The sequence below is a fragment of the Podarcis filfolensis genome, assembly GCF_964270895.1.
Source record: "Podarcis filfolensis genome assembly, chromosome: 10".
Classification (NCBI taxonomy): Eukaryota; Metazoa; Chordata; class Lepidosauria; order Squamata; family Lacertidae; genus Podarcis; species Podarcis filfolensis.
In genome coordinates this window covers 9004714-9018566 of record NC_139612.1, presented here as the reverse complement: position 1 = coordinate 9018566, position 13853 = coordinate 9004714, and the positions used below count along the sequence as shown (strand labels likewise).

Sequence of the window (13853 nt, the reverse complement as noted above, 5' to 3'; positions counted from 1 at the left end):
TGTATGCACCATATGTCTGAATCGAATGGATTGATCGCGGAATATTAACAGTTTTACAGTTCATATTTCTACATCTGCCACCTTCAGTGTTTTCACTGATTAGGTGCCTTTTGCTCTCTCTAAATCTGCAGCTTTCCTGATTTTGTCTTTGATTAGCTGTCATATTTAATTGGTGGAATCTATGAAATGCTTAACACTGCATTGTCCTTGTATCCCCTTACAGCTTTTAACTGTGATATGTTATTACTTTCGACAGACCATTTTTTATGTCGCTGGCCTATGACCGAGTGAAGGTTTGGGTAAGCAATCTGGTTATTTGGCTTAAAGTTTGGCCAGTGCTAGGAAACACTGTAAGTAGATGTTCCACTTATCATCAAGCCTTCACTTTCTCATCTAGCATTCCCCATTCCTATTTTGTTGCATATATTTCTTTTTTAATCTCACAATTATCTCTGGGCATATTTCTAGTGCCGCATGGAGGATATCTCCTGAATCCAGGGTTGGGTGAATCAATCAGTTTTGGTTTCTCTTGGTTTCTCATTTTTCCAACCATAAGTTCTGTTCCCATTTCCACATCAGTTTGTGAATTGTTTTTAAAGTCCTCATGGAAATTCTTTAAACCCATCAGCTGATTTCTCCTAAGAAGATTTTTCCTAACGGAGTCATTTTTGAAAAGCGATTTCCCCCATATAATGCATTTTTCAGCAATTTGCATACTTTATCCTAGTGTGTGCATTTTGCGCACGTTCCTTGGCTGTAGACTGACATTTCTAAATTCAGAGAAGTGTAAATTTTGAGGTATGGCTGTGCTTCAGTTTGCATATTGTTTTGGAAGGTCTGAATTTGGTAGGTTTGCCTCTAAATGCAAATTTAATCCCTACCAATACCTGCACCCTTCTCTGAACATTGTCTGTCTGTCACTGCCTCCCCAGCATTTTGTGGCATCTTCTTGTAAACTGGACAGGAGCATTTTCATTGGGAGAAATGAAAGGAAATCTTAACTACTTTCATTCATTGAAACGTCAGCCCTTTGTCCAAAAATCTTCCAGGAAGCTGGGAGCTGGTGCTGTTTCATACAAAGTATATTTTCTGTCCGTGCAAGGATATGTAATATATGAAGTAGCAGATAAAAGGAATTAAATCCACTGGCAAATATAAGGCATGGCAGCAATTCTTCCAGCCACAGGATTTGCAGGAACTGATGCTATTTATAACTACAGTCAACCAGTTATCATATTCCTTTCTCCCTGCAAAGGCACACAAAGAGAAGGTACAGGGCAATTTGTGGGTGAATTCGAATAAGATTTACTCAAGAGTCAACTCAGTGAAACTAATGAACATTGAAGCCTTTTTCCTAGGTATTATAGGTGAAGAGTTTCCAAGAGAAGAAAAAATACTTTTTATGTATGCAACAACGGCAGGGAGAAGGCTACTAGCCCAGAGATGGAAGGAAGGAGAAATACCAACAAAAGAAGAATGGCAGATGAAACTGATGGAGTATGTGGAAATGGCAAAACTGACGGGGCGGATCCGAAACCGGGAAGATCAAGTATTTTCCAAAGACTGGAGTAAATTTGTCATTTACTTAAAAGACCACTGTAAACAGTTAAAGTCTTTGGCAGGGATATAAAGACACTTGTAATGTGGAATTGTTTTAATGGTAATTATGGTTATACAATAGTTAGATAAGGGTAAAAGATGCAGTAAATTTAATCTTAAAAGATGGAACCCATGGAGGGAAGGAAGGAGGTCTAAGGGTTCGAAAGAACCCTGTATTTTAATGTTTGAAATCGCTATGTTTTATATGGTTTTTTTTAAAAAAAAACTTAATAAAAATTACACACACACACATTTATATATACGAGAAATTAATGAACATTACCAAGTTAGGTCCATTAGTTTCAATGGGTTGACTCTTGAGTAAAACTTAGTTGAGTCCCGCCCTGTGTGAACAAGCTCAAAACTGCATGCAGAATTATGGGACGTAAACAGCAGGAGCAACTGGGATCAGTAAGATGCTGGATTTTTTTTTTCTGTCTTAGATCCCCTAAACTGCTAATTCAAAGACTATAAGAAGTTCCCCATTTAAAGGCTTATACTGTGAATGCTCTTACTATGGCTGTGCTGTGTTTCCTTGAGCCAGTTACCTCTGCCCTGTGTTCATAGTGGGCTCGTAGAAATCAAAATATAAAAATAAAAATACCCTGCACATATAAAGACATAATAAAACGTCAAACATTAAAAACCACCCAATGCAGGGCTGCCTTCATATGTCTTCTAAAAATTGTGTAGTTCTTTATCTCCTTGACATCTGAAGGGAGGGTACCACAGCCAAGAAGACCTTCTGCTTTATTCCCTGTAAATTCACTTCTTGCACACATACACACACAACACATATGCAGCTGGCTGGCAGAGCCAAACAAATCTGCCGAGAAAAGCTGTTTTCAAAAATGAATGAATAAATAAATAATGTTTGTAGACGTATTCCAAGCAGCGATGAATTCTATTTAGCCTCTAAGGAGAAGAGAATTTTGGTCACACTCCTATTTTATGAAGCAACAAAGAAAAAACAGACTGCGTCGGTTCAAAAGCCCCAGAGAAAGATTTTAGACATTCTGTGTTCTGTTGAAAAATGGGAGCGATGAAGGTGATGGACTACATGGAACTGGCAGAAATGACTGGCAGAATCCGAGACCAGGGAGAAGAGTCGGTGGAAGAAGATTGGAAGAAATTTAAAGTTTATCTACAGAAACATTGTAAAATTAAGGAATGTTAGAAGGATGTTGGAATGAAATTATGTGGTTTTAGCAGAAATGTTATAAGGGATTAAGAAAAAATAGATTGTTAATTGGTGAAAAGAGGGAAAGTAAAGTCACATTATATTAAGATAAGGACAAAAATTGGAAGAGATGGAAAGGATTTGCTGAAATAGCTAACCGAACAAGAATACAAAAAAGGGAGGTGTGAGGAGGTCAAGGAAACAAGTGAATGAAAGATAAGTTATGGGAAGGTTTGTTGTGTTTTTAATTGTGTTTTTTTCTTTTTTTCTTTTCCCCCCTCTTTTTTTCTTTTTCATTATTGTGATGTGTTGTGTTTTTGTTAAATATGGTGTTTTCTATTTTTTCTTTCTGTAACCTTTAAAACTTTAATAAATATTTTTTAAAAAAGAAAAGAAAAATGGGAGCAATTAGGGATTACCACTTAACCCCAAATACATGGCATTTTAGACTGCTGGTTTGTTTTGTTTCCAGGCAAGCCCTGGAACAAATGAAATTGCCATTAGGGTCAAGGGAGGACTGTTCCTGCCGACCTGCTTTTCCCTTAGACAACTCCTCTCAGTTCAGTTTTGCATTGATCGTTTTCGTTGACTCTTCCAGAAAGTACTTTCTTTTCCTTCTCGTGTTTAGCTTTCAACCTACATTCTCTGCGAGTGTAACAAATGCTCCTCTTTACCTACACAATCCCTCAGGTCTACGCTTCTCAAAGTGTGAAGTACACTTCCTTATGCAGTCACCTCGGCTTCAGGTCACTTCAAATGTTGAGCGAGAGCCTCCTGTACTTACAGATTTGAAAATAAGGAACCAGCAGCCTTGAAAATAAGGGATCAGCAGCCAAAATAAGGGATTTTGGCTTAGCTTATACAGAAATCCGGCACTGATGGAGCCATGCTGCTTTGGCTGCGACTGACTGTGTTTTGCAGGGGGTTGGACTAGATGATCCTAAGGGTCTACGACTCCGACCAAAGAAGAGTGGCGGACAAAACTGATGAACGACGTCGAGATGGCAAAGCTTACAGGCAGAATTAGAAACCAGGAAGAGGACCTCTTTCATAAAGAATGGGGAAAGTTTATAATTTATTTGAAAAGCTATCGTAAAGAGTTACATACATTGGTAGGATTGACAGAAAGCTTGTGGTAAAAATTTGAACTATGGATGGACAAATGATTGTTAAAAATAGAGTTATGAAAGGGATGCAGAGGGGGAAATCACTACATTAAGATGCTGCACTGGTTGGAGGGGATGCTAAGCAGCACGTCGGGGCTGCCGTCGTCCTGGCGCGAGGAGTTCCATCCGCCCTTCCCCACCCGAGAGGGTTGCAGCGCTGCAGCGGCCACTAAAACGCCGCCCTTCTGCATCCCTCCCCATCCCCTCCTCTTCCTCCTCCCTCAGGCTGCCTCCTCAGCCGCCGCCACCTCCAGCTTCCCCTGGCAGCGGCAGAAGTCTCACAAGACCCCTGGACCCTGGGCAGGAAAGTATGTGCTTCAATGCGTAGCGTATAAATGTCATATGTAAAAATGGAAGCCCATCACAGCAGTCAGAATGCATTTGTGTTCAGATTCCCTGCCAAACTCTTGCCTGTCGAGACTTGAAACCTTTCCAGTTGTATCTGTGCATATCTGTGATGACGGCAGCTGTCTGAAAATGGGATATCAAAAGTTGGTTCTTGTAGTCAGCATTCTTCTTTTCCGCAAATAGGTTTAAAGGATTTGTGACTGCATTCGCCGCGATGGCTTTCCTGTGACTGATTCTCTCTGATGGCTTTTTAAAGCTGTCTCTCTGAAACACACATTTTGATCTTAAAACTGACTGAAGTTATATGTGCTTTCCCTTCAAAGAATTGCTTTTCCTTTTTTAAAAAAATGTGGGTGGTATATACACGCCCAACAGCTTTTATGTGGGCACTGTTAAAATATATTTAAACCCTTCCTAATGAATAGTGGAATCATATGTGAGGGAAGAGTTTTAAACTTTGGGGAGCAGGTGCTTTCAGAAATCACCAAGATGTCGCAGGTTCCTGTCAATGCTAGATGTCAAGACCCTAAGCTGGACAAATTGGGTAGCGGAAGAGGGGGTCATAGTCACAGGCCCCTTCTCACAGACATGACTTGGCCATGCTGGTAATTTCCAGATTCGATTATCACAGTGCAGCCCTTCCAAGTGTATATATTTTCCAGGACCAATCCCAGATTTAGTTGTCCCGGTTTCTGATTTGATCCCGGAATGCCCCTCTTTTCTTGAGGACATCGTATTTTTATCAGAGGAATGTTGGAGGGTATGGAGTTAAGTGCTCTATATCCTTGAAGACGACTCAGAAACTTCAGCTGGTCAAAAATGGAGCAACCAGATTACTGGGGTTCCATTTAAAACTTACATAAACCCTTGTTTTGAAATTGCTGCACTGGGACTGTCCCTGTAAAATAGGGACACTTGGAGGGTCTGTAGCATTTGAAGTAGCCATAAGAGAATAATGTAAGAACCAACCCTCACTTGGGAGGAACAAATAACTCCTAGGAGTCATATGAGAAGACAGTTGACCAAATTCTTCATCAGGGTATCTAAAATTCTGTAGCAAGGAAAGCCCACAACTTTTGTTTGAGCAATGAAAAGAAACAGCAAATCTTTGAAGGGAAAGTACCTATAACTTGGGTCACTTCTAAGGTCAAAAGGTGTGTGGTTTGGATGCCAATGCCATTTTGAATCATTACAGTGGACCAAAATGTGACTTGGGTGTGGCTTGCCCGGTTTTTGGCATGACAGGCCTAAATTCACAAATTACACTATCTATTTAGCAATGACAATTTTTTTGGTTCCTAAAAATTCCCAGGCAGTGCCAGGCACTCCCTGGCTACTATTATATCATCTAATTCCAGCCTATTAAGCACAGAGAAAGTTGTTGCAGTGACAGCAGGATTGTGATTGGCAAGGCTGGAACAAGCATCATATTATCTCTTTTCACAGAGACAAGCTCTCTTGAACCCAGTGGTTTTTTCAAAGAGGGCTCAAAGTTGTTGAGCTTTTTTTAGGATTTACCCCAGGAAATAATAAACTAATAAACTGCCACAGGGGCTGGATTAAACTGACTGGAGGACCGGATTAGGCACCCGAAACGGACTTTGGACATGCCTCTGTATGCTTTCTTCTTCTTGCAAAGATTTACTCCTTGCTGTCTGCCTCTTGTCATGTTTCTCTGCCTGGCTGGGACAAAAAGAGCAACCAAGTACCTTAGAACAAGCACCCCCTGAGAATCTCTGCTTCTCTTTGACTTTAACCCTAGTCTAACCAATTCTTTCTAACTGTCTAATAATATGCCTCGGGTACTGCCTAGCTGTAGCACAGATACACATGGAAAAACTATGACTTATCACAGCGCATGCCACATTCAATGAAAATCTTGACCTATTATTTCTTGGGGCAAGCAGAAAAGTGAACATCAGGTTCATCGCAGAAATAGCAAGCAGGCAACTATTTAAAATAAAAATGGATTGCCTATCCCAGCATCATTATTAATCGGGATCAAATAAATATGTATCTCAAAGGGCAAAATCCCCCACCCCTGATTTTCTCCCTTTTTAAAAAAGAATAGCAGTGTTTGTTTTTATCACAGGATATTTCAGAGATGTTTTTATGTTTAAGTGGCAAACATTACTCTTTGCAACGATTTGAACAAGTTGGCTGGCAGATTCCATGGTAAAGATTTCCATGGACCCTTTAGCATTATTTTGCTCTGATATGAGGAAATGGAGAGGGATGCTAATGCAATGCAGCTTTGCAATAATCAGGGCAGGGCTGTGGTTTTCGGCAGTTCCTCCCTTGTCCTCTCACAGCTTTTAGCTGCCAATAATTATTTTAAATTATACTGTAGTCAAAGCGCCTTGTCAGCCAGAGTGCAGGGATACTCTACTGTTAACTGCCACCCACAGGTTATTGTTTCCTCGTCACAGCTTCTCGGAATCACAGAAAATAGATGAGAACAAAAGAGCATTTAGTTCAATCTCTATTAACCGAGACAGGATTCACTAGAGCTGCCACTAAACAGGGTGGGGGATGGAAATGTTTAGTAATGAAAATCCTGAATTTGGATTAGATGTCTCTGTCTCCGTTAGAAGCTTAGTTTATAACCATTTAAAGATCATCATTTGCAACGGCACTTATTAGGAATAAGCATATTAGATTGTGCCTGCTCACTGTTCTTCCCAAGTAGCTATTCCAGGTGAAGCATATGGTAATTTTCAGTCGGTATAGCACAATGGCTTTTGGCGTGGACTGGTTCTCTCTCCACCCTAATTTCTACCGTCAGATATCGGAGGAAACGATCCTGCCCTAGAGCAGTGAAGTAGCATGGGGGAGGCATAGGGGCAGTTGCCCCGGGCACAAACTGGTTAGGGAGCACAACATTTCAACACCTGATGCTGACTCAATACAGCTGCATGCTTCCGTCGCTGGGCTCCGTTGAAAACAGCTTCTGTGTGCGAACCAGGAAGTGACCTCTCCAGACAGCAGATTGACTCCTCTTTTCTTATTTCTGCAGCTGTGATCTCCTGGGTGACACAGACGCCGTTAGGCAGTTTAATGTGCATGTGTACTCCATCCGTTTTCCTTCCTCTGCACAGTCCGAGTCAATGGCAACCCACGCTACGCCACTGCCCTAGAGTAAAAGGTTTGGAATAGACTGCCTGTGGGACCCCTTCCAAATGATTCTCTGTGGTAGGCGTGACTCCCATTTCTACCTTAAGGACCACACTAGGGGTAACCAATGTGGTACCTGGCAGGTGCTGCAGACTACATCTCCCATCACCTCTGACGGATAGTCCTATTAGCTGGGTCTGATGGGAGTTGTATTCCAAAACTCTTGGGAGGGCAGCCTGTTGGCCAACTCACGTGTCTCTGTGGAACTACATAAAGGGCATACCAGTCTCCATGGCACAGAACAGAGGCTGGAAGTTGTCAATGACTCCAGCTCCAACAATTGATTCACAGTTTTAGAAACAAGACCTAGCATTTACGTGGGGGTGGAAAGAGGCAAACAATCCATGTGTAGGAGGTTAAGATTATACCAAAGAGCGCCTTAATCGTTCTATTCTTATCCCTTGCAAAATACAGCACAAGTGGAGAGGGAGATGAGGGCAGGGTGGAAGAAAAGGGGGGTATTGCATTGAATTGTCACAATTGCCTTGTGGGGGAAGCCATTTTAGAATTATTTTTAAATCCGTGTAGAGGTCTATTTCTTTTTTTAAAAAATTCTCTGTAGGAAGATACAGGATGCAGCTAGGTGTTTTTCCCCCTTTTCTTAATTGCTCTCAACATTCATGCCTACCAGGATGTGAATGAGTAACACAGGCTTTTGTTTTATTATCACTTTTAAATAGAAATTCCCTGTCTTAAATATACAGCCTACTTACTTCCAGGAGTATTTGTTTTGGTGCTAGGACACATTGACAGATGCCTTTTATCAAGGACCTGTGTTGGTGTTGTCTATACAGCACTGCATACCCTCCAACATTTCTCCAATGTAAAGAGAGGCATCTTATTTAATAATAACGATAATGATCATCATCACTCATCTGAGTAGGTTGCCCCAGCCATGCTGGGTGGCTTCAAACTTTTAAAAAACATAATACAACATGGTGCTGGAGGAGACTCTTGAGAGTCCCATGGACTGCAAGAAGATCAAACCTATCCATTCTGAAGGAAATCAGCCCTGAGTGCTCACTGGAAGGTCAGATCCTGAAGCTGAGACTCCAATACTTTGACCACCTCATGAGAAGAGAAGACTCCCTGGAAAAGACCCTGATGTTGGGAAAGATTGAGGGCAGAAGGAGAAGGGGACGACAGAGGACGAGATGGTTGGACAGTGTTCTCGAAGCTACCAGCATGAGTTTGACCAAACTGCGGGAGGCAGTGGAAGACAGGAGTGCCTGGCATGCTGTGGTCCACGGGGTCACGAAGAGTCAGACACGACTAAACGACTAAACAACAACAATACAACATTCAACATTTAAAGAAATCCCTATACTGGGTTGCCTTCAGATGTCTTCTAAAGATTGTATAGTTACTTGTCTCCTTGGCTCGAGGGTTGCATAACTCTACAGCCTCCAACATTTCTCCGATGAAAATAGAGATGTCCTAAGGAAAAGCAGGACATTCCAGGATCAAATCAGAAACCAGGACGGCTTCTGTAAATCTGGGGCTGTCCCTGGAAAGTAGGGATACTTGGAGGGTCTGGAATTGACTGGCAGCAGCTGTCCAGGATTTCAGGCAGGGATCTTCTCCACCTGTACCTGGAGAGACCAGGGATTGAATTGGGGATGTTTTGCATGCACAGCACATGATCTGCCACTGAGCTCTACCCAAAGAAGGCTCAGCTTTGGAATATATTTAACCACCACCAACATCCTTGCCTCCCTTCATGGAATTTAGGGTGGTCTGCATAATCACCCTGGGAGGTAGATGTGAAGGACCACCCTACTGCACCCTATGTTCTTGTGGAAATGTGGGTAACAGGAGAGGATATATTGATTAATATTATCCTTCCTAACTCGCACTAGCAAGTTTATTCATGTAGCACAGTGCGTTCCCCTATCACACAGCAGGAAGCTGGTTGCAGACTCGTTAGAATCTCTTAAGATAATAAGCAATCCAATCTGGCTTGCCCAGATTGGGGTACACGTACACGTACCCCTAAACATTTTGTGAATCTAAGTTTGGCCTCATTGAGGGGCAGTATTTCCATATGAGTAGGGAAATGAGAGTACCCCTAAGCATTTATTTATTTTAGAAAAAAAGCATTGTTCAAAAGTAACAACAAGAAGGTTTACTCACAATCAGATCACAGTGTGATCCCTGAAGGCAGGCTTAAGACTTGATGTTACAAATTTGTACAAATAGGTTTACCCCATATGGGAGATAACCCATAGCCAGCAGTGCAGTCCAGGTGAAGCAGGAAGCAGAAAAAGGAGAAAGGGAAGATGGCTATGTGACTGGGCCTTTTACCAGGTCTGGAAAGGTCATGCCCACCTACTAGTCACATGCAAAGAAAGGATGCTCCAGCCAGGTGTAACAGGAAGTTCGACTGGATGGACCAACAGCTCCTACATGTCCGCTCTAGCAAAACAGGTAATGTTGTACTTGACTGCTCCAGTGGATTACTCCCCAAAGTTCCCACCTATGAGGATGCAGAATTAGGACCCCGTTTCAGATGTTGTAAGCAGGGACTCAGATCGAAAACAGCTGGAGTTAATCATCACCATCATCTGCAGCTGCTAGGACTGGCCTTGTAAAAGCCACAGATCCTTCTGTTGTGAGGGTCCTCCCTGGAGGGCAGGGCTAGAAATGTGTTAAATAAATAAAGGGAATTCTTCAAACCTCCACTTTATTTGCATAAGCAGCAAAGAATTCGCATAATATGCAAACAGGTTGGAGGTAGAGGGACTAGAAAATGGAAATTTCAGCAGATGCCTTCTTCCCCAGGTTATCTGCAGAGATCAACCTCCCTCCATCTAAATTAATGTGACATGTTTCGCCCACAACACCGATATAAACTATAAATTCCCTTAATGTCCCCCAGGACAGCTGGACGCTTCAGGGTCAATTGGGTGACATGCTGTTATTCTGGCATTTCACGACATCATAGACCCTTGAGAGGAGCTACATCAAAATTTAGTCAGAGGCATTCTGCTTTATTCGCATGGGTAGAATGTGAAATACTGATTTTCACAGGATTAAATTGATTCCCCGACACTTTGGGAACCGAACGCAATCCCTAGAAAGGTCTTTATCAAACTATCCAAAACAATTTGCTTTTGGATGTGGACGAGGTGTAAGCAATGCCATTCCAAACAGTGACACCTAAAGAAAGTGACAGTAACTCATCCCAGTCTGTAGGCGAGGATTATAATGTGATGGTTCGCAGCAGACTGTCACTCAAAATGAAAAATATATTGGAAATGTTCTCAAGCCTGCTGCTGCCTTCTTGTGCATTGCTTTCCTTTCCTGAGGCAAGAAATAGTTGCATGCTCACTTTATGAGACGGGAACCGGCAGGTCATCTCAATATATCATGAAACTGTAAAACAAGCATCCTACCTTTTGTAGCTTTAGTAACTCCCTGAAAACATTGAAAAGTCCCGTTAATCAGCTCCTGAAATGAAAGCGAGAAAGGCATGTTAGCCATAACCATAGAACCCAGTCGGTAGCTTTAACATTAAATGATACAGCCAACTCCTAGGATCCGGGAGTTCATCACAGACAGTACAGAAAACATTCCCTCCATTAACTGCTTGTGTAAGAACAGGTACATCCAGGTACATTTTTTTCTAAAAAATGTTTATGGGTACTCTCATTTTCCTACTCATATTGAAATACATCTCCTGGGCTTTTTTTCAGGCGGAACTCTCTGGAACTCAGTTCCGGCACCTTTCAGGTGGACATCATTGCCATTCTATGAGAATGTTCACGGTGAGATTCGGCACCTCTTTTTCTACAAAAATAGCACTGAATTCTACACCTACCTACCTACCTACCTACCCACACACACACACGGGCTTCCTTTTTATTCCACATCCATGATGATTTGGGCTCTTGATGCTAGTGGGGCAGTCACATGTGATCTCACTTTCTAAATCAGGCAGAGGCAAACTCGGCCCTCCAGATGTTTTGGGACTAAAACTCGCATCACCCCTAGCTAACTGGACCAGTGGTCAGGGATGATGGGAGTTGTAGTCCCAAAAATCTGGAGGGCCGAGTTTGCCTATGGCCGTTCTAAGTTATTTGTGTCCACAAAAGTTTTGAGGCAGTCACACTGCTTCACTTCCCGCAGAGCTAGTATTGGTGTGGTGGTTAAGAGTGTTTAACTTGGATCTGGGAGGTAAAGGTAAAGGGACCCCTGACCATTAGGTCCAGTCGTGGCCGACTCTGGGGTTGCAGCGCTCATCTCGCTTTATTGGCGGAGGGAACCGGCGTACAGCTTCCGGGTCATGTGGCCAACATGACTAAGGTACTTCTGGCGAGCCAGAGCAGCGCACAGAAACGCCGTTTACCTTCCTGCCAGAGTGGTACCTATTTATCTACTTGCACTTTGACGTGCTTTCGAACTGCTAGGTTGGCAGGAGCAGGGACTGAGAAATGGGAGCTCACCCCATCGTGGGGATTCGAACCGCCGACCTTCTGATCGGCAAGTCCTAGGCTCTGTGGTTTAACCCACAGCGCCACCTGCGTCCCATTGGATCTGGTTTCAAATCCCCACTCAGCCATGAAGCTGACCTTGGTCAAGTCAATGCCTCTCAGTCTAACCTACCTCACAGGGTAGATTAAATGGGAATTAAATGCTTTCCCTCCCTTACGTTTTTGTACTTTTAAGAATCTAGGGGTCCCTCGATCCTGCTAAATGCTTCTCTCTTGTGCATGTGTGACGTCGTTTCAGCTTCCTAAGAAATGTCGCTCACCGCCCAAACATCAGAAAGAGAAGGAATGATGTAATCTGGCAGCATTTTATTACTTGCTCGTTTGGCAGCAAGGAAATCTGCATTATGAGAGTTGACAATTAAAAAAGGTCAGCTTGTGAGTCCTGCTATATGAAATGCTCACAGTTAATCGGCTTTGCTTGTACGTTTTTCTGGAACAGCTACCTTTTGATTGCAAAATGTAAGTGGAAAACAAGGAACCACCAGATCTGAACACAATTATAATCATCACATATAACCTCTCTGGTCTTTCACGGAAACCCTCCTACCTGATAATCAGCACTGGATGGTTTGATCAGACTGTGGCAGCTTTTTGTATACAGGTCCAATAAATTAGCTCTTTATTCTCATTGCTGATATGAGGTGCTTTCAGACGGTGGGAACATGTACGGTTGCCGTCTTAGCTGCTTGTTTTGATTGCCTTTTCCTTTTTCAACCATCCTCCGAAAGCATCTCTGTCCTCTGCTGTGCTCTTTTATTTCCTTTCCTTTTGATATGCCTTGCATTGCCTGTGGTGAATTGCTCGCTTGTGTCTTTGTTGCTCTCTCTCATTAGCATAGATGCCCAGCTTGCGCTTGACTTCTGTTTCCCCTAATATACGTTCTGGATGCTTTTGGGGGTGCATTTGCCCTCTAAATGTGAGAATCGCAGAATGAGGAATTTCTCCCCCCGATTGCTGCAGAATGATCCTTAAGGCCCAGAAAATGCCTATAGGTTTGGCCGAGGTACAAGGCCGTCAGCAGCAGCAAGGCGTGTTTGGGAAATAGCAGCATGGAATGAACAGTGCCTGCTTATTTTCTTCTTCTTTAATTTTATTTTAACAAAGTAATAATCACAAAAGGGGACGCGGGTGGCGCTGTGGGTTAAACCACAGAGTCTAGGGCTTGCCGATCAGAAGGTCGGCGGTTCGAATCCCCGCGACGGGGTGAGCTCCCATTTCTCGGTCCCTGCTCCTGCCAACCTAGCAGTTCGAAAGCACGTCAAAGTGCAAGTAGATAAATAGGTACCGCTCCGGCGGGAAGGTAAACGGCGTTTCCGTGCACTGCTCTGGTTCACCATAAACGGCTCAGTCATGCTGGCCACATGACCCAGAAGCTGTACGCCGGCTCCCTCGGCCAATAAAGCGAGATGAGAGCCACAACCCCAGAGTCAGCCACGACTGGACCTAATGGTCAGGGGTCCCTTTACCTTTAATAATCATAAAAAATAAAAATGTGCACCCCACCACTGAGACCATTCCATTGTTACTATCCAACCTCCCAAAATTTCAACACCTTTTGCAATGGTTTGACCCCTTTCTGTTTTAACAGTACAAATTCTACAAACACCCTCCATATCTCCTCAAAACCATTTCTCCTGCATACTCCCTGTCTTACCTTAATGGCACATGTTAATTTATCATTAATAGCTATATCCCACACCTCTTTATACCATTCTTCCATTTTATATTCTGCTTGCCCCTTCCAATTCCTAGCTATCATAATTCGTGCATCTTTCAATGAATTTGTGAGCAGGTCCTTCATAGCCTGCAAACCTTCCACCTCATCGTAAGTTGATAATAATGCCACTTCTGGACTTTCAGTCAGCTGTAACCCAGTCATTTCTGTTATCGCCT

General features: G+C 42.9%; 1 protein-coding gene across 4 annotated transcripts in view; it reads right to left on the bottom strand.

Moving 5' to 3' along the window:
• Positions 1-8: 8 nt before the first annotated feature.
• The window catches only part of LOC310744241 (uncharacterized protein), a 55830-nt gene continuing 41985 nt past the window's right edge, over positions 9-13853 (bottom strand). Inside the window, exons 4-5 of one of the 4 annotated variants that reach the window (XM_083575394.1) lie at positions 10863-10917; positions 9-1247 (exon numbers count right to left, since the gene is read on the bottom strand). In XM_083575394.1, the coding sequence (XP_083431520.1) occupies positions 1072-1247; positions 10863-10917 (231 nt within the window). In that variant the 3' untranslated portion in view covers positions 9-1071. Of the gene's footprint in view, positions 1248-4183; positions 4417-7184; positions 7320-9620; positions 10092-10862; positions 10918-13853 lie in introns of those variants that run through there. The other 3 variants (XM_083575395.1, XM_083575396.1, XM_083575397.1) reach the window with 3 other exon arrangements.